Raw genomic sequence first — 21,575 nt, 5'->3', positions numbered from 1 at the left:
AGGCTATGGCTGATTGACAGGGGAGGGGGGCAGGGTGTCCCCTGACCAGGCTGGTCACGTGGAACGTTCGGGACCTGAATGGGCCAGTCAAAAAGGCCTGTGTGTTCGCGCACATGAGGCACCTGAAGGCGGATGTGGCCATGCTGCAGGAGACAAATTTGAAGGTGGGGGGATTAGATCACGTTGAGGAAGGGATGGGTTATGCAACTGTTTCATTCAGGGTTAGACTTCAAAATGAAGGGGGTGGCGATTTTGGTCAACAAACTGGTGGCGTTTGAGGTGGGGAGTATAGAGACGGGGGGGGGGGGAGCGATGTTATGGTTAGTGGTAAACTGGAGGGAAGGTCTGTGGTGTTGGTGAATATATATGCCTCGAACTGGGATGACGTGGATTTTATGAGTTGGGTGCTGGGGAAGATTCTGGACCTAGATTCTCATCAATTGATTATGGGGGGAGATATCAACATGGTTTTTGACCCAAGGTTGGACCAGTTGAGCTCTAGGTCAGGGAAAGTATCAGCTATGGCGAAGGAGCTCCAGGGGTTTATAGGGCACATGGGGGGGGGGGGGGGGGGGGGGGGGGTCAATCTGTGGATATTCAGGAGGTCGAGGGGTAAGGAATTTTCATTCTATTCCCATGTACAGAAGGTGTATTCACGGATTGACTCTTTGTAATGGACAAAACACTGCTGGCAGAGGTGGTAGTTGCTGGGATTATTGGGATACTGGAGGAATTTGGTCGGTTCTCAGGTTAGAAATTGAATATGGGCAAAAGCGAGGTTTATATGGTCCAGGCAAGCGGGCAGAGGAGAGATTGGAGGAGATGCCATTCAAGGTGGTGGGAGGGAGCTTTAGGTACCTGGGTATTCAAGTGGCACAGGAATGGGGTCAGCTTCACAAATTCAATTTGGGTAGACTAATCGAACAGATGAAAGGGGACTTCCAAAGATGGGATGGCGGGGAGGGTACAGACTGTGAAAATGACAGTCCCCACGAGGTGAGTCACCTGATGAAGGAGCTGCACTCTGAAAGCTAATGATGCAAAATAAACCCGTTGGACTTTAACCTGGTGTTGTAAGACATCTTACTGTGCCCACCCCAGTCCAACGCAGGCATCTCCACATCATAGAAAATATCAGGCACCTGTGAGTAACTGGATGTAGGAGGCATGGCGACTCCCAAGATACCGTGCACAAACGTGCAGTATGAGCTTTCAATGATCACACAGCAGTTGTATATTGATGGAATGGTAGCTCCTGTGAAAGTGGAGTTCTGCCTGAGCACCACTGTACAGTGGTATTCTTGTGGACAACGGTGTCAGCCACTGGGAGCAGAAGGTCCCTGCAGTCCACTACCCCAATCACAGTACTGGTCAGTGTCTGAAGTGGAGGTCTGCATGAGACCACAGCACCGTGGCATTCTATGGCCGGTAGGCTACGCATATTTTGTTCACCTCGGAAGTCACAAGTGAACTAAGGTTTGAGGCCAATGTAATTTCCCGCTGGGAATCACCCAAGATTGGAAGGTGTGAGGAGATTCCAGCGTTTTTAATGAGCATTCATAAGATGTTAATGAATGTAAATGGCATCCACACCACTAGGCTGTGGGCCACCTGACCCAGCCATTGGGAGAATTGCAAACCGACTGGAGCAGCACGGTAGAATTGTGGTTAGCACAGTTGCTTCACAGCTCCAGGGTCCCAGGTTTGATTCCCGGTTTGGGTCACTGTCTGAACGGAGCCTGCAGGTTCTCCCCGTGTCTGCGTGGGTTTCCTCGGGGTGCTCCGGTTTCCACCCACAGCCCAAAAATGTGCAGGTTAGGTGGATTGGCCATGTTAAATTGTCCTTAGTGTCCAAAAAGGTTATGTGTGGTTACGGGGATAGGGTGGAGGTGTGGGTATAGGGTGGAGGCATGGGCTTAAGTAGGGTGCTCTTTCAAAGGGTTGGTGCAAACTCGATGGGCCGAATGGCCTCCTTCTGCATTGTAAATTCTATGATCTATGATTTAAGGCTGGCTGGTTTCCAGCTTTTTGCCCTGGCTGGATTCTCCACTCCAGCTTGCCTCAAATCCACCATGGATGGGATGGGAAAAATCTGCCGGTTAACGCTTGGGTGGAATTTTCCCATATTTTTCAGAGGGTGAGATCTTCCAGCTGCCCACATCGGCGGGATCTTCCAGTCCCAACAATGGTGCACCCCAACCATGAGTTTCCCCCAGCGTGGGAAATCCCATTGACCACCGAGGGGGGTGCAAAAATTCCTCCACTGGCCAATGGCAAGCTGCCTCCAGCCGCTGAGAAAGACGCTGTGGGGAGGCCAGAGAACCTCACCTAGAGTGCCAGGCTCTGACTGAAAACAGGCATAGATGGCGCGATTCTCCGCTCCCCATGCCGGGTGGGAGAATCGCGGGAGGGGCGGGCGAATCACGACACACCAGGGTCCTAGGTTTGATTCCCGGACTAGGTCACTGTCTGCGCGGAGTCTGCACGTTTTCCCTGTGTCTGTGTGGGTTTCCTCCGGGTGCACCGGTTTCCTCCCACAAATCCCGAAAGACGTGCTGTTAGGTGAATTGGACATTCTGAATTCTGTCTCTGTGTACCCGAACAAGTGCCGGAATGTGGCGACTGGGGGATTTTCACAGTAACTTCATTGCAGTAAGCCTACTTGTGATAATAATAAAGATTATTATAAAGATTGTTATTATTACATCACCAGTGAGGGGCGTATAAAATTGGGAAACGAGGTCTCGCCAGCGAGAATTCTGTTCCCTGATCTCACAAGAGTTTGCACCAACGTCGCTGTTTGTGCTGTCGCCCATCGTGGGTCCAAACCGTCCCACTTGTTTCTCGCTCTCCACAAATACTGCCTGACACGTTCAGTAACTCCAACATCTTCTGTTCTCACTGAATATTTGCAATGCTGTTCGGAGTGATATAGGGAGGAGGATGATGAGAGCATAAGTTGTAACAAAGAAATGTAAGAGATTGTTTAGTCTTTCCAAATTTGTGCAATTTAATACTTAATACTTAAAACTTGCTCAGAATATAAAAACAGATAGTAAAAGTTTCTACAAATATGTAAAACAAAAAAGAGTGGCTAAGGTAAATATTGGTCCTTTAGAGGATAAGAAGGGAGATTTAATAATGGGAGATAAGGAAATGGCTGAGGAACTGAACAGGTTTTTTGGGTCGGTCTTCACAGTGGAAGACACAAATAACATGCCAGTGACTGATAGAAATGAGGCTATAACAGGTGAGGACCTTGAGAGGATTGTTATCACTAAGGATAGTAGGGGGTAGTGATGGGAAAGCTAATGGGGCTGAAGTCTCCTGGCCCTGATGGAATGCATCCCAGAGTGCTAAAAGAGATGGCTAGGGAAATTGCAAATACACTAGTGATAATTAGTGATAATTAACCAAAATTCACTAGTCTCTGGGGTGGTCCCGGCGGATTGGAAATTAGCAAACGTGACACCACTGTTTAAAAAAGGAGGTAGGCGAAAGCGGGTAATTATAGGCCAGTGAGCTTAACTTCGGTAGTAGGGAAGTATAAAGTAGTAGCATGGATAGAGGATTGGTTAATTAATAGAAAGCAAAGAGTAGGGATTAATGGGTGTTTCTCTGGTTGGCAATCAGTAGCTAGTGGTGTCCCTCAGGGATCAGTGTTGGGCCCACAATTGTTCACAATTTACATAGATGATTTAAGTTGGGGACCAAGGGCAATGTGTCCAAGTTTGCAGACAACGCTAAGATGAGTGGTAAAGCAAAAAGTGCAGAGGATACTAGACGTCTGCAGAGGTATTTGGATAGGTTAGGTGAATGGGCTAGGGCCTGGCAGATGGAATACAATGTTGACAAATGTGAGGTTATCCATTTTGATAGGAATAACAGCAAAAGGGATTATTATTTAAATGGCAAAATATTAAAACATGCTGCTGTGCAGAGAGATCTGGGTGTGCTAGTGCACGAGTCGCAAAAAATTGGTTTACAGGTGCAACAGATGATTAAGCAGGCAAATGGAATTTTGTCCTCCATTGCTAGAGGAATGGAGTTTAAGACTAGGGAGGTTATGGCACAATTGTATAAGGTGTTAGTGAGGCACACCTGGAGTGTGGTGTTCAGCTTTGGTCTCCTTACCTGAGAAAGGACGTACTGGCACTGGAGGGTGTGCAGAGGAGATTCACTAGTTTAATCCCAGAGCTGAAGGGGTTGGATTACGAGGAAAGGTTGAGTAAACTGGGACTGAACTCGTTGGAATTTAGAAGGATATGGGGGGATGTTATAGAAACATATAAAGTTATGAAGGGAATAGATAGGATAGATGCGAGCAGGTTGTTTCCACTGGCAGGTGAAAGCAGAACTAGGGGGCATAGCCTTAAAAAACGGGGAAGTAGATTTAGGACTGAGTTTAGGAGGAACTTCTTCACCCAAAGGGTTGTGAATCTATGGAATTCCTTGCCCAGTGAAGCAGTTGAGGCTCCTTCATTAAATGTTTTTAAGATAAAGATAGATAGTTTTTTGAAGAATAAAGGGATTAAGGGTTATGGTGTCAGGCCGGAAAGTGGAGCTGAGTCCACAAAAGATCGGCCATGATCTCATTGAATGGCGGAACAGGCTCAAGGGGCCAGATGGCCTTCTGCTCCTAATTCTTATTTCTTATGTTCTTATTAAGTGTGCTGAGTGGAGGTTTGCTTTCAATTCTTTCAGTTAAAATATCCATGTAATGTCCTTAACCATGTCAATTATTTAACAACCAACTGTCAGCATTAATTGAATATTCTGATTGACTACCCTAAAGGTGGATAGCTGTGGTTATAACTTGCCCAGTGTGGTGAATGTATTCACCTAATGCATGAGCTGCCTGTATAATGATGTGACCTATTGTGACCTATGACCTGGAAGTGGTGATACGAGCTACTTCCAGGTACTGTACTGGAACCCCGGTGGGCTCCGCCTCTGGCTCTGCCCTCACCGGGGCCATAGGTTGGGGGGGATGACTTACCAGGGGTCAGCCATGGGGTATAGGTTTCTGGCACAGAGTCTGTCCCTGTTTCCCAGAAGGGAAGGGGGGAGAGGAGAAGAACATTAGTCATTGGAGACTCCATAGTTAGGGGGAGAGATAGGAGGAAAAAAAAAACAATGGCAGCACGGTAGCATTGTGGATAGCACAATCGCTTCACAGCTCCAGGGTCCCAGGTTCGATTCCGGCTTGGGTCACTGTCTGTGCGGAGTCTGCACATCCTCCCCGTGTGTGCGTGGGTTTCCTCCGGGTGTTCCGGTTTCCTCCCACAGTCCAAAGATGTGCAGGTTAGGTGGATTGGCCATGATAAATTGCCCTTAGTGTCCAAAATTGCCCTTAGTGTTGGGTGGGGTTACTGGGTTATGGGGATAGGGTGGAGGTGTTAACCTGGGTAGGGTGCTCTTTCCAGGAGCCAGTGCAGACTCAATGGGCCGAATGGCCTTCTTCTGCACTGTAAATTCTATGATCTATGATCTAGGCTGGCCACCTGTGGGTGGCACTCATTTGTACAGCTGACTCTGGCAGGCAAGTTCATGGTTAATACAGCCTAATGTTCACTCACTCTCACGGTCTCACAGTGAATTGATGGTATAACACCCAGTTAGTGAAGTTCAGTGTATATAGAACACAGGAAAGGAAGATCTGTGTTTGAAAACCAAGTACTTCGATTTGTTCGCTGACCTGAGCTCTTAATTTGTGTTATAGAATTCCAGGCTATCGAAAGGAAATATGACATTGTTGAACCATCCGCCTTTTGATGACTTTGAATATCCCTCACAACTGGATAGACAACTGGAGCTTTTCCCACTCTGGCACTTTCCTGTCAAGCTGGCTGGGGGACTGTCCATTATCGTTTTCACATATACTTTACTGAGGGATATAATTCATCCCTATATAGCTGAAAACAAAAACGTATTTTACAAAATTCCCATTTTGGTCATGAACAAAGTTCTTCCAGTTGTTGCCATTATACTATTGGCTTTAGTTTATTTACCAGGAATTTTGGCAGCCACTTTCCAGCTCCATTTTGGTACCAAATATAGACGTTTCCCTCAGTGGCTAGCTCAATGGATGTTAGTGCGGAAACAACTAGGACTCCTCAGCTTCTTTTATGCTGTGCTGCATGCATTCTTCAGTCTATGCTATCCCATGAGAAGATCCTACAGATACAAATTACTCAACTGGGCATATCAACAGGTAAGGATAAACAAAACTGCTAGCATAATTATTTTTGTTTTATGCTTTTTTTGTGAATTATCGTGTTTATAACAGTAAAGTCATTCCTGGGAAGTAGAATACATTTCTGCTTCTGATAACCAATAGCATCAAAAATAGATTAAAATGCCACCCAGTCACATAAGACTGGATGTACACTGACGCAATTTTTTACCAAACATCCTTAATGCCCGAAGGAATGAAGTTGTCCATTTATGCCTACTTATTGCCATTTATTTGTGCCATAAACTCACAAAGACTACAACTATTCAGTCATTTCACACAGCAATGTTGGTCAGTAACAGACTCCATTCAAATCAAGAAAGAATGGATTTCAACTCAGTCCCAGATGTGAAAGAACACAGGTACAGTGTCCCAAAACTGCAACATCAGCACCAAAGCTGTACCAGATTTCAGATCTTGCCAGATTTTGGGTTGGGCGATTCAGGCCATGGTGGCTTGGCTCAAGTCGGGTTGGGGTCAAGACTCTCAGCATGGAAATAGACCGGTGCACAACAAGCAGCGAAGCGGGTAACTAGTCAGGTGAGCACCTAGCCAAATAGTCCAGGTAAGTTATTTTTAGTTAAAATTGATGCTTGGCACATGCTAAAATGTCCAGCTTTCTGACAAGTCCGGTTTTTGGACAGCCAGATTTGAGGTACTACTGTATTTGGCCTTGCTGTTTTTTCTCATTCTTCCAAACTCATTGGTCTCAATTGTTTAGTAATAAACGTCTTGTTCATCAATAAACTAGTTACTTTCCACTTCCAATTTTTGTAGTTAGGTTAATATCAGAACAGATTACCCCAAAAACCTGACGATGTTGCTCATTGTTTTACTAATAATGCAAATTAGTTGTAAATGGGTCAGCCCCAAATTACAAATTAATTTGTGAATTTATAGCATTGATTAACCAAATCCATGTTTATAATTTGTTCTGTGTTTGTTAATTTTATAGATCCCTCAGTAATTGGATTGAATTGATTTTGGAGCTGTCTTTGCTCCTATTCAACATATGAATTAGGAGAAGGCTATTGAGCCCCTCACGCCTGTTCCTCCGTTCAATAAGATCAAACCTGGGTCCTCAGCGCTGCAGTCCCAGTGCTAACCACTGCACCATGTGCCACCCTGTCTTTACTCTTCTAAACTCCAGTGACTGCAAGCCTAACTTGTCCAACCCTTCCTCATTAGTCAGCCTGCCCATTCCAGGTATTTAACTTGTAAACTTCTCTGAACTGCTTCCAAGAAATTTACACCTTCCTTTAAATAAGGGAGACCAATAGTGTATACAGTACTCCAGGTGCTGTCTCACAAATGTTCTGCATAACTGCAGCATAACCTCCCACCTTTGTAATTCACTCGCCTCACAATAAACCATAACATTCCATTAGCTTTCCTAATTACTTGCTGTAACCTGTATACTAGCCTTTTGTGATTTATGCATAAATATACCCAGATCCCTATGAACCTCAGAACTCTGCAATCTCTCACCATTTAAATAATACGTTTCTTTTTTATCCTTCCTTCCAAAATGGACCATTTCACATTTTTCCACATTAATCTCCATTTGCCAGATCTTTGCCCACTCACAGGAGAGAATGCGGGACTGGGATACTGAATTTGCATGATCAGCCATGATAGCATAGTGGTTAGCAATGTGGTTTCACAGCACCAGGGTCCCAGGATCGATTCCCTGCTGGGTCACTGTCTGTGCGGAGTCTGCACATTCTTCCCGTGTCTGCGTGGGTTTCCTCTGGGTGCTCCGGTTTCCTCCCAGTCCAAAGACGTGCAGGTTAGGTGGATTGGCCATGCTAAATTGCCCTTAGTGTCCGAAACTGATTCGGAGGGGTTATTGGGTTAGGGGGACGGGCAAAGTGAGGGTTTAAGTGGGTCGGTGCAGACTCAATGGGCATAATGGCCTATTCATTCACCTATTTTCTATGTTTTTACCCCTTGATTATATCATCCACATGAATAAACTCTGCTTCCTTGCTTGCCTATTACACCAAACCTTTGTCACCATGATGTTCTGTTAAGAGCTTAAGTTACTGTACAATCTATCTGCCTGTCTGACCAAGTCTTGGAAGTTACTGCAACTCATCTTTAACAAAACTGAAACCATAGTTAGGCAACAAATCTGACTCCATCAACCTCCCTGACTGAATCTGGCATTGCACAAGTTGTTCTCTTATCCATGATTGAAATTTATTCTCTGCATCTGATTTGTTGTTAAGCCTTTCTCCTCACTTTTGCTGCTGGAATATTCTGTTTAAACTGTAGCACTGTTAAAACCTCTTCAGTGTATTCATCACCTCAAGGAATGATTCCTCATTCGATCTTGACATTCTTCCCAACTCCAAAATTTCACAAACTTCATCTGATCTCAAATCGCCTTCCACATTCCTTCCAAACATCCCACATGCCTCTGGCTTTGACCTACCATGCTCCAGTGGTTGTCTATCCTTGTATTAATAGACTTCACAATCTTCTTCGTGTTCAAATCCATTCATGGCATTGTCTGAATATTTAGGAAATCTTCTCCACTCTCACTCTACTCCATTGATTTTATCATGACTGTTTCCTTCCCTTCTTTCTTGACCAGTTAATCAGTCCTATGGATGTACAGTCTGGATACTCTTCCAAACCATTTTTTCTTGCTCTCTCTCTTTTCTGCACTTTGCCAAAATCAAATTATTTTCAGTATCTCTCTCAATCACATTCATTATTGCTCCTTATTAGCAATCACGGTAGCATTGTGGATAGCACAATCGCTTCACAGCTCCAGGGTCCCAGGTTCGATTCCGGCTTGGGTCACTGTCTGTGCGGAGTCTACACATCCTCCCCGTGTGTGCGTGGGATTCCTCCAGGTGCTCTGGTTTCCTCCCACAGTCTAAAGATGTGCAAGTTAGGTGGATTGGACATGATAAATTGCCCTTAGTGTCCAAAATTGCCCTTAGTGTTGGGTGGGGTTACTGGGTTATGGGGATAAGGTGGAGGTGTTAACCTTGGGTAGGGTGCTCTTTCCAGGAGCCGGTGCAGACTCGATGGGCCGAATGGCCTCCTTCTGCACTGTAAATTCTATGACTATTCTATGACTTCTCTTCCCTATGTAAAGCCATTTAAAGTCTTGCTTTATGTGAGCAGCAACATATCAAATGTGTGTTGCTGTTATCCACTCTGTGAATCAAGAGGAATTTAGCAGTGATGCTAAAGGACTGATTTGAGATCGGTATCGGTTCCATTCTTGACTGATGTTTACCGGTCCCCTGAAGGTAATCTACGGAGTGAATCTTTCAGCCAGCATGGTAACATTATAGGCTGGATTATGTTGCCTCCCAAATCAAGATAATCATGTAAATGGAAAGTACTTATATTTATATCGTTCCTTTCATGACCTTGGGATTGCCACAGAACTTAATAAACAGTGGAACATTTTTTTAAAAAAGCACTAATGTAGGTAATTTGAGCACAGTAGTGTTTCAATGAGATAAATGACCATGTCATGTTATTTATTTTAGTGAAGTTAGCTGTGCGATAAATATTGGCCAGGCCATCAAGGGATCATCTTCAAATAGTTCCCATGGGATCCTTTACATCCACCTGAGCGGACTGTCAGATGCTTGGTTTAAAGTCTCAGACAAAAAACAGCATCCTGACATTATTGTAACCCGTCACTATCTGAATCTAAGTATCAACAAAAATTATGGGCGCGATTCTCCCAAAACAGGAGAAATCGTAAAGCTGCCGTAAAACCCGGGCGGGTTTTACGGCAGCGCGCCCCTTCCCGACGGGGGACCGATTCTGGTCCCCGGTCGGGGCTAGCAGCCCGACGCCGTAGGCTCCGGCAAGACGGGCTTAACGAAAATCGTTAAGCCCGCTTGCCGGAGTTAGCGCCGGCTGACGCGTCATATGACGTCAGCCGCTCATGCGCGGATTGGACGACTCCAACCCGCGCATGCGCGGGTGACGTCATCGCGTTTTTGCGCGAAACCCGCGCATGCGCGGGCCGGGTTGCCCCTCAGCCGCCCCGCGAATGGATACTGCGGGGCGGCGGAAGGACAAGTAGTGCGCGGGCATCGGGCCCGCTGCCTGCGATCGGTGCCCACCGATCGCGGGCCCATGGCACCCTTGGCACGGCCGTGATAATCGGTGCCATGGTTATTAATAGCGAGTTTGTGACGCCGGTTTTACGAACGGCAAGACCAGGTGTGTTTGCCGTTCGTAAAAACGGCGGGAAGGGCTGGGACTTCGGCCCATCTAACAGCTGAGAATCGCTGCCGGCCGTAAAAAAACGGCGGCAGCGATTCGGGTCGGGACTTCGGCGGGGGGGTGGGAGAATAGCGGGAGGGCGGCAAAAATGTCGGGAAGGCCCTCCCGCTATTCTCCCACCCGTCGTTGGGGGCGGAGAATTTCGCCCAGTGTGCTTAATTCCTGGAGTCTGGTTTAAACCCATGACTTGGGTAAGATTGCCAACTGAACCAATTGGACAGTGACCCAGGGCGGGGATTCGAACCCGGGTCCTCAGCGCCATAGGCAGCAATGCTAACCACTGCGCCACCGTGCTGCCCAGGCTGTCAAGTACTTGCTTATTATTTGTTCTTGGGATGTAAATGCAGCACAGGGTTAGTCACGGGGGACTGGAGGATTGCAAATGTGACACTGTTGTTCAAGAAAGGGGCAAAAGGTAACACAGGAAACTACAGACCTGTCAACTTGACATCAATGTTGGGAAAGGGGAATTGGCCCTGCATCTCCTGAATATGTTTAATGCGGCTTGGAAAGGGGGGAACTGCTGGATATGCTGGCGGAGGCTTCTCTCTCTCATTGATTCCTAAGAAAGATAAAGAACCATTGGAATGCAGATCATACAGGCCCATCTTGTTATTAAATATGGATGTGACGATTCTAGCCAAGTTACTGCAACTGGAGGGGTGTGTGCCGGAGATAGTGGCAGAAGGTCCGACAGGGTTTGTGAAGGGGCGGCAGTTATCTAGCAACATCAATTGGCTATTTATTGAATGTGGTCATGACCCCATCGGGCAGCAGGGTGCCGGAGGTGATAGTATCGATGGATGTGGAGATGGCCTTTGATCATGTTGAGTGGCAGTATTTGTTTGAGACCTTGAGGAAGTTTGGATTCGGGCCAATATTTTTGGCATGGGTACAATTGCTCTATGCATTCCCCAAGGCAAGTATACGAATGATGGGGTGGAGTCAAGATTTTTTATGCTACATAGGGGAACGAGCAGGGGAAGCCACTGTAACCTTTATTGTCTGCACTGGCAATAGAGCCGTTGGCGGTTGCGCTCCAGGCCTCGGAGGAGTGGCAGGGTATTGGGAAGTGGGGAGGGGGATCCAGGAGGAAGCACAGGTGCTGTTATATGCAGTTGATGTACTGCTATATATAGTGGATCCATTGGATAGAATACAAAGAAATATAACGCTGCTGGGAAAACCTGAGGCCTTCTCCGGGTACAGATTGAATGTAGGAAAGAGAGAGGAATGAGAAAGGAAGGAACATGAATCTGGGGGCCCTGCCGTTTAAGATTGTGAATGTTCGGTTTAGGTATTTGTGGATCCAGGTGGCACATGAGTGGATAATGATGCACAGATGGAACCTAACAGTGGAGGGCATCAAGGGGATCTAAAGAGCTGAGATGCATTGCCATCGTCGCTGGCAGGGAGAGTATAGGTTGTAAAGATGAACATGTTGTCCTGGTTTCTGTTTATTTTTCAATCGCTCCCAATTTTTCTTCCCAAAGCCTTTTTTTGGAGGGTGGATGGACTAATCTCCAAGATTGTATGGGCTGGGTAAGACACCATGGGTTAGTAGGGCACTGTTGCAGAGGAAAAGGTGAGTCGGGAGGAAAGCGCTTCCATATTTTCTGCAATGCTACTGAGCAGCTAATGTGAAGAAGGTGAGGCAGTGGCGGGAGGGGGGAAGCGGCGGGGGGGGGGGGGGGGGGGGGGGGGGCACGGTGCCAAAGTGGGAAGGGGTACAGTCAGTGAGCCATGCTAATGGCCCCGTTCCCATTTCTCCCGGAGAAGTACCCTAATAGCCCGGTGGTGTTCTCATCAATAAAGATTTGGAACCAGCAGAAGAAACACTTTAAGTTGGGACGGGGTCGGTGCTGGCCCCATTGTGTGGGAACCACAGGTTTGCACCCAGTAGGATGGACAGGATGTATGAGAGGTGGCGACGGAGAGGAGTAAGATGAGTGAGGGGCCTGTTTTCAGAAGAGTCGGTGGAGATTCGAGGGAAATTTGAGTTGCCATGGGGAATTGAGTTCCGATACTTGCAGGACTTTGTACGGAAATAACTATCTGTGTTCCCTACATTACCAGAATATACGCTCCTGGATTAAGGGCAAGTAGGAAGAGAAGCTGAGCATCGAGCTAGGATGGGGGATATGTAGCGAGGTGCTGTGCCGGGTCAATGTGACCTCCTTGTGCGCAAGGATGAGTCTCACGCAATTGAAGGAGGTGCACAGGCTCATGAGGCAAGCCCAGATGAATGGATTCTTCCTGGAGGATCTCTGTGAGAATTGTGGGAGGGGGCCGGCAAATCATGCCCACATGTTCTGGGGGGGCGGTGAAACTGGACGGGTTTTGGGCTGGGTGTTTAAGGCTTTGTCAGAGATATCGGGGTTGTGGTAACGCCATTCTCCTTGGCGGCAATATTCGGTGTGTCGGAAATGCCGGAACTGCGCGGCGGGGGGGGGGGGGAGGGGAGGGGGGGTAGAGGGCCAATGAGGTGGCCTTTACCTCCTTGATTTCCCAGCTTAGGATATTGCTGAACTGTCAGTCGGCGGTGCCACCTGGGGTGGCAGTGTGGATGGGAGACATACAGGAATTTCTGAGCCTGGAGAAGATTAAGTTTGCCCTAAGGGGGTCTGAAGAAGGGCTGTGTGTGTGATGGGATCCGTTCATATTCACGTTTAAGGAACAGTTTGTCACTGGGGGAGGTGGTGAGGGAGGGATATAAAAAGGAAACATTTTTACATTCTTAAAAATAGTGGGAAAATTGATGGAAGCCATAATATGGGAGAAGATGAATATACACTTAGAAAAAAAATTAATACTAGACAGTCAACGTGGCATTGTCAAGAAGAGGCCACGTCTGACAAATTTAATTAAATTCTTTAACAAGATAACACAGGCAGTAGATGACGATAGTGCTGTGGATGTTGTATATTTGGACTTTCAGAAAGCATTTGATACAGTGCCACATGGGAGATCGGTTAACAAATTAGAAAAGTTTGGGATTAATTGGTACTTAGCAGCATGGATTAGATGTTAGCTAAGAGATAGGAAACAGAGGGTAGGTATAGATGGGCATTGTGACTTGGGGCCCAATTTCAAGATGGTCAGCAAGAGAGCTAGGAGTGAGAGGAGGAGAAACTTATTTTCTCAGAGTTTTGGGGATTTGGAATGTGGTGCCTGCGAGAGTGAAGGAGGTGGATTCCATAGGAGGTTTCAAAAGAGAGCTAGATATATATTTGAAAGTGATGAATTTAAATGGTTACGGAGGTAGGACTGGGGAATAGGGCTAGCTAGGTTGCTCTTTTGTGAGCTGGTGCAGACACGATGGGCCGAATGTCCGCCTCTGTGCTGTAAAATTCTATGATTCTATTTTTCCTTTGGGCCCCTTCCACCATTCAGGGTGGATCATGGCTAATTTCCCTGCTGTGCCACAAAATTGCCAAATGGCACAGTATCAGTCTGACCCTTTATCACCAAGTAATACCTATTTCCTTCCTTTTCCTCCATGTCATAACCCCCCACAAAGACCCGTGGGACTCGTGAAGTACTAGCTTCCCAGGTAGGATGCAGAGGCCAAACACCGAGGGCTGATTATGAGCTAACATAAAAGCAGGCCTAAAACAGGGCCTGGTGTGGTTAGACTTCCCAGCGAGGATTGCACTGGGAGCGATATGCTGTGTTATGCAGACCTTTGTAAATAGTGTAAATAAATCTATGTTCGCTTATCACCAGCCTCCTCTGAGTCATTAAACTCCACAATCACATCTCTTCTATCTTTATCTTCAATCTCTCTGGTCTGTCCTTTCTGAAAATTATCGTTCCTTACTGCCCTTGCAAGCCCCTCTCTGCCTCTGATAATCACCAACTAAGAGGAGTACCATCTTCCTAACAGCATTATAAGAGTACCTACAACACATACACTGCAGCAGTTCAAGAAGGCAGCTCATTACCACTCCTTTAGGGCAATTAGGGTTGGGCATCAAATTATAATATTGCCAGCACTACCACGTCCCATTAATTGATTTTAAAAGTAAATATTGGGCAGGACTCTCCGTCCCGCTGCTTCCGTTTTCCGGTGCAGCACGTCCCCACCAGCAGCAGGATTCTCCGTCCCGGAAGCTCGCCAATGGAGTTTCCCATTGTGGGCACCCCACACCGTCGATAAATCTGCAGGCGTGAGTGTGCTGCTGGCGAAACTGAGAATCCACCTGTCGGAGAATCCAGCCCATTAACTCTCACTAAGCCCTGCTGTGATTTCAGTCCTCCCTAAATCTCTCCCTCCATATGAACTCTCCTTTCTATGTTCCTCTTCACATTGCCCCCTCAGATAACCTTTCTACTGACATGGTCTTGATCTCCGACAAGGACATCTTTAACCACTACTTCTGCATCTGCTTCTGGAAAACAAACTTTTTTTTCCCTGCCCACTCAGTCACTCACGATTGCATTTTAAAGCTGGCAGCCACCTGGTCTTCGCCCTTCGATTTGTCATGATATTCCTTCAACCACAAATCGGCACAATCCACTGTTGATGTACTTATGCCAGAAAAACAGTGAACCTTCCCATCCTAGTTATTCCCCAGTAGAGAATCCTCATCATTCCTTTGACATAGTCTTTAGCATATCTGACACACATTTGGTTCAGGCAACTGTCACCAGATCAAACAGTATTATGTCGTACTCTCCTGCCGCCTTTCCTGGTATTTTCTTATTACATCTTTGTGTAATAATTCAATTTTCTTTCCTACCATTGGCACTAAGTTAATTGGTCTATCATTCCCTGGACTTGGTCTTTACTCCCTTTTTTTGAATATATAAATTGCATGAGCGACCCATTAGTCCTCTGGTATTATTTCCTTTTTCCAAATGATTTTCCATACATGTAATTATGCTTCTGCAATCTAACTTCCATAACCTTAAAAGTGTGTGGATGCAATCCATCCAGATCATGGTTTTATCCTAAGTTCTATTTGGTTTATAAAAATGTTAACCTTAAATATATTTTACTTTGATCCCTTTCCTCCAATATCATTGCTACCTTGTTCATCTCCCTAGTGAATACTGAGTCAAATAAATACTTAATATTCCTGCCATTATCTGAGAGTTCAGTACCTTTTTTTTCAATAAACATTTTATTGAGATATTTTTTGGTATTGTAACAACAACAAAATAAACAATGTACATGAAACTATAAACATGGTGCAAAAGCCATCTCCCTCCATTACAGGTCCCACCTTTATTAACCTCCGACTCTAACTAAACCCCCCCTGCCCCCTTCTGCTGACGATTAATTTTCCGTGAAGAAGTCGATGAACGGTTGCCACCTCCGGGTGAACCCTAACAGTGACCCTCTCAAGACGAACCTGATTTTCTCCAAACAGAGAAAGCTAGCCATTTCCGATAGCCAGGTCTCCGACTTCGGGGTCTTTGAGTCCCTCCAAGCTAATGATATCCGTCTCCGGGCTATCAGGGAAGCAAAGGCCAGAACGTCTGCCTCTGTCTCCTCCTGGATTCCCGGGTCTTCCAACACCCTGTAAATTGCCACCTCTGGACTCAGCGCCACCCTTGTTTTTAACACCGTGGACATGACATCTGCAAACCCCTGCCAAAATACCCTAAGCTTCGGACATGCCCAGAACATGTGGACATGGTTCGCTGGTCCTCCCGCACATTTTGCTCACCTATCTTCCACCCCAAAGAATCTGCTCATCCAGGCCATTTGTCATGTGAGCCTGGAGAACGACCTGAAATTGTATCAGGCTGAACCTGGCACATGTTGACTCTACTCAACGCGTCCGCCCAGAGACCATCCTCTATCTCTCCCAGCTCCTCCTCCCACTTGCGCTTCAGCTAGTTGATCTGCATCTCCTCTGACCCCATAAGTTCCTTGTAAATGTCCGAGTCGCTCCCTTCGCCTACCCACCCTCTGGAAACTACCCTGTCCTGAATCTCCCTTAGCCGTAGGAGCGGGAAGGTTGACACCGTTTATGTAGGAAGTCCCGCACCTGCAGATACTTGAATTTGTTTCCCCTCGCCAACCCAAACCTCTCCTCCAGCGCCCTCATACTCGGAAAGCTCCCCTCTATAAACATATCCGCATCCTCTCAATCCCTGCTCTCCGCCATATCCGGAATCCCCCATCCATACTTCCCGGGGCAAACTGGTGATTATTACAGATTGGGGACCAGACCGATGCTCCCTCTGCTCCCTCTGCTCCCACATGTCTCCTCCATTGCCCCCAGACTCTCAGGGCCGCCACCACCATGGGGCTGGTGGAGTACTGTGCCGGCGGGAACGGCAGAGGCAGTTACCAATGCCCCCAAACTGGTGCCCTTGCCGCCTCTATACACTCCCATGCCGACCCCTCCCCCACCACCCTCTTCCTGATCATGGCTATATTCGCCACCCAGTAATAGTTACTAAAATCTGGCAGTGCCAGCCCGGCCTCTCCCCGACTCGCTCAAGCATTACCTTCCTTACCCGCGGGGTCTTGCCCGCCCAAACGAAGCCAAAGATCAATTTGTTGACCCGATTAAAAAAGGACCGCGGAATAAAGATGGGAAGACATTAAAACACGAACAGGAATCTTGGGAGCACCGTCATCTTCACCGTCTGCACCATCCCAGCTAATGACAACGGGAGCGCGTCCCATCTCCGAAAATCGTCCTTCATTTGGTCTACTAGCCGAGCCAGATTTAATTTATGCAGCCGGTCCCATTCCTGCGCCACTTGAATGCCAAGGTATCTAAAGCTTCCCCCTACTAATCTAAACGGCAGCTCCCCCAATCGCCTCTCCTGTCCCCTCGCCTGGACCGCAAACATCTCATTTTTCCCCATATTTAGCTTGTACCCCTAAAACTGGTCAAATTCCCCAAGAATCCTCATGATTTCTTCCATCCCCTCTAATGGGTCCGATACATACAGAAGCAGGTCGTCTGCACAGAGCGAGACTCTGTGCTCCACTTCCCACCTCCCCGGACCAGCCTTTCCAGCCCCTTGAGTCTCTCAGAGCAATTGCCAACAGCTCTATACCAGCGCGATCAACAGTGGGGAGAGGGGGCATCCCTGTCTCATCCCCCGGTGCAATCTAAAATAGTCCGATTATGTCCTATTCATCCGTACTCTTGCCACAGGAGCCTGATACAGCAACCTGACCCAGTCAATAAAGCCCCGCCCAAATCCGGACCATCCCAGTACCTCCAACAGATAATCCCATTCTACCCGGTCAAAAGCCTTTTCTGCATCCATTGCGATCACTACCTCCACCTCCCTACCTTCTGGGGGCATCATGATCACATTTAATAACCTTCTTACATTGGCCACCAATTGCCTACCCTTACAAATCCCATCTGGTCCTCCCCAATAATGTCCGGAACACAATCCTCAATCCTAGAGGAAAACATTTTTCCCAGCAGTTTGGCGTCCACATTCAACAGGGATATCGGCCTGTAGGACCCACACAGTTCCGGGTTCTTTTTCCCGCTTCAGAATCAGCAAAACCGTGGCCTGTGACATCATCGGGGGCAGCACCCCACTTTCCCTTGCCTCATTGAACATCCTCATCAACACCGTCCCCAATATCCCAGAGAACGTTTTATAAAACTCCACTTGCTACCCGTCCAGCCCCAGTTCATTACCCGCCTGCATGGCCTTCAGACCCTCCACCATCTCTTCCAATCCGATCGGGGCCCCCAGCCCGTGAGACAGATCCCCGTCCACCTTTGGGAAATTCAGACCCCCCCAAGAAGTGTCTCATCCCCTCCAGCCCCGTAGGCGGTTCCCACCTATACAGCCTACTGTAGAAATCCCTAAACTCTTTATTCACCCCTGCTGAATCTCCAACCAGGTTCCCATCTCCATCATTTACTTTCCCTATCTCCCTCGCTGCCTCCCTCTTTCTAAGCTGCTTTGCAAGCATTCTGCTGCCTTCTCTCCATACGCATAGATCCCCCCCTCGCCTTTCGCAGCTGCTCCACCGCCCTCCCTGTGGTTAACAAGCCAAACTCCGCCTGTAGCCTCCCCCGTTCCCTTCAAAGCCCTGCCTCTGGGGTCTCCGCATACCTCCTATTGATTGGTAGCATCTCCTTAACCAGTCGGTCTGTCTCTGCCCTGTCCACCTTCTCCCTATGGGCCCGTATCGAGATCAGCTCCCTTCTGACCAACTACTTCAGTGCTTCCCAGACCATCACTGCTGAAATTTCCCCCGTGTCATTGACCTGCAGGTAGTTCTGAATACATTTCCTCAGCCGCTCGCACACCCCTTCGTCAGCCAAATGTCCCACATCTAACCTCCAGTGCGGGTGCTGGTTACTGTCTTTACTAACCTGCAGGTCAACCCAGTGCGGAGCATGGTCTGAGATTGTGATCGCCGAGTACCCCGTGTCCACCACCCTGCCAATAAGGCCCTGCTCAAAATGAAGAGATCGTTCCGGCAGTACACTTTATGCACGTGTGAGTAGAAGGAGAACTCCTTCACCCTCGGCTGCCCAAATCTCCATGGATCCACCCCCCCACCCTCCCCCCCCCATCTGCTCCATGAACCCTTCTAGTTCCTTTGCCATTGATGGCACCCTGCCCGTTTTCGAGTTTGACCGGTCCAAGCCAGAGTCAATAACTGTGTTGAAGTCCCCTCCCATGACCAACCTGTGCGAGTCCAGGTCCGGTATCTTCCCCAGCATTCTCTTTATAAACTCCACATCATCCCAATTTGGCGCATACACATTTACTAATACCACCTGTACCCCCTCCAGTTTCCCACTGACCATAATGTACCGACCTCCCCCATCCAACACTATTATCCCGCCTCAAACACCACCCGCTTATTGATCAGGATTGTGACCCGTCTAGTCTTTGAATCCATTCCCGAGTGAAAGTCCTGACTGACCCAGCCTTTCCTCAATCTAATCTGGTCAGTTACTCTAAGGTGCGTCTCCTGCAACATTACCACGTCTGCCTTCAGTCCCCTAAGATGCGCGAACACACGTGCCTTCTTGACCGGCCCATTTAACCCTCGAACATTCCAGGTGATCTGCCTAGTTGGGGGGGGCTCATTGACCCCCCCCCCCCACTTCACCGATCAGCCATCTCTTTTTTGGGCCCGCCTCTAGCCCATGCTCCGCGCCTCCACCGGCCCGCCCCCAGACAACCTCCGCCCCCAATCTGCTCTCTGTCCCTTGGCCCAAGTCCCTCCCTTGTCAGCAGAACATTTCCCCCCCTCCCCCCACAGTAACAACACTCTGTAACCCAACCCTTTTGATAAACCAAACATATGCACACCCCCCCACTGCGCTTCCGTGAGCTAGTCCACCCAGCTAGCTTGGTGGCCCCGAACCTTGGCGCCGGATAGTCTCCCACCTATTGTTCCCTCCCCACCCCCCGCTCATACAAACATACTCCAACATCAAACAATCCCCACACAATTGCCCGACAGAAAAACACCAAAATCTAAACAAGCACACCTCCATCCCCCAACAGTGCAAATGAAAACCTTAACTCACTCAGCTCTACCGCTGGTCCCAAATCAATACAGAAGGAATTACAAACAGCTTCCACAAAGCGAAAAACGAGAAACTTTTTGCTTAAAGAACAGAGAAACAAAAAATAACATGAACGTTGCACCAAAGTTCAAAAATTCTCAGTTCACCACCAGTCCTTTCCTTTTCACGAAGTCCAGCGCGTCCTCAGGCGACTCAAAATAAATGTGCTGTTCCTCGTATGTGACCCAGAGCCGGGCCAGATATAACAGTCTGAACTTCACCTTTTTCTTAAAAAGCATTGACCTAATCTGGTTGAAGCCTGCTCTTCTCCTGGCCACCTCCACACACAGGTCCTGGTGAACCCGCAGGATACTACTGTCCCACTTGTAGCTCCCTGTCTGCTTGGCCCACTGTAGAATGCCCTCCTTATCCAAGTACCTGTGGAATCTCACCACCATTGCCCTCGTGGGGTCTCCCGTTTGCGGCTTCCTCGCGAGTGCTCTGTGAGCCCTGTCCACCTCCAAGGGCTATGAGAATGGCCCATCCCCCAGCAGCTTCTCAAACATACCCTCTATGTATGCCCCAGCGTCCTCTCCTTCGGACCCCTCCGGGAGCCGAACGATTCTCACGTTCTGCTGGCGGGACCTATTCTCTAGGTCCTCCACCTTCTCCAGGAGCTTCTTCTGCTTGTCTCTCAGCATCCCCACCTCCAACTACACCGCAGTTTGATGTTCCTCCTGCTTAGCCAGCGCCTTCTCCACCTTCTGGATTGCCCGATCTTGGGCGTCCAATCTAAGCTCCAGCCGCTCAATCGACTCTTTTATCGGGTCCAAGCAGTCCCGTTTCTGCTTAGCAAAGCCTTCCTGAATAACTTGCATCAGCTGCTCCGTTGACCACTGGGTCGACAAACCAGAGGTCCAGTCCTCCGCCATGCTGTCTCCTGCTGCAGCTTCAGCCCAAGCCTCTGTCTTTCTGTTTCTGCCTTTACGAGCACTTGTAGTCCTTCTCTCCGTGCACCGATGTGGGAATTCAGTACACAATTGCCTCTCTTCAGTTTTACAGTTCAAGTCCTGTAGAAAATCGGGAAAGGTCCAAAAGTCCGACCCGAGCGGGAGCCACCAAATGTGCGACTTACTCCTTCATAGCCGCCACCGGAAGTTCTGAGAGTTTAGTACCTTTGAGGGAGTTAGTTAGCTCAGTTGGCTGCACGGCTGGTTTGTCACGAAGAGCGATGCCAGCAGCACTGGTTTCTTCCCGTACTGACTGAGATTATTCATGAAGGCCCCACCTTCTGAACCTCTCCCCACGCCTGGGGTGTGGTGACCCACAGGTTAAATCACCACCAGTCAACTTTCAAAGGGGAGAGCCGCCTATTGTCATCTGGGACTGTGGTGACATTTACACTTATACTGGTCCTAACCTAATATTTCTGTGTGTCTGCATTATTATTTTTCTTCATGTATATTCTTTGATAATTTATTTATGTAGTTCCTCTTGGTTTTCCACATTGATTTTTGATTCTGTTTCTAACCTCTCTGTATTTTGGTTTGTCACCTTCTTTATTGTCTATATACTTATATAGGGGCTGGTTTAGCACAGGGCTA

At 47.9% G+C, this 21,575-nt stretch overlaps 1 protein-coding gene across 2 annotated transcripts in view; it reads left to right on the top strand.

Annotated features, from left to right (window-relative positions):
* LOC119966406 (metalloreductase STEAP1-like) overlaps window positions 1–21,575 on the top strand; it is a 43,906-nt gene that overhangs the window by 6,266 nt on the left and 16,065 nt on the right. For both annotated transcript variants that reach the window (XM_038798022.1, XM_038798023.1), the window contains exon 3: window positions 5,723–6,214. In XM_038798022.1, coding sequence (XP_038653950.1) covers window positions 5,723–6,214 — 492 coding nt within the window. The remainder of the gene's footprint in view (window positions 1–5,722; window positions 6,215–21,575) is intronic.

Source organism: Scyliorhinus canicula, chromosome 5, assembly GCF_902713615.1.
Source record: "Scyliorhinus canicula chromosome 5, sScyCan1.1, whole genome shotgun sequence".
In the NCBI taxonomy this organism is placed as follows: Eukaryota; Metazoa; Chordata; class Chondrichthyes; order Carcharhiniformes; family Scyliorhinidae; genus Scyliorhinus; species Scyliorhinus canicula.
This window is presented reverse-complemented; position numbering and strand designations above follow the sequence as displayed.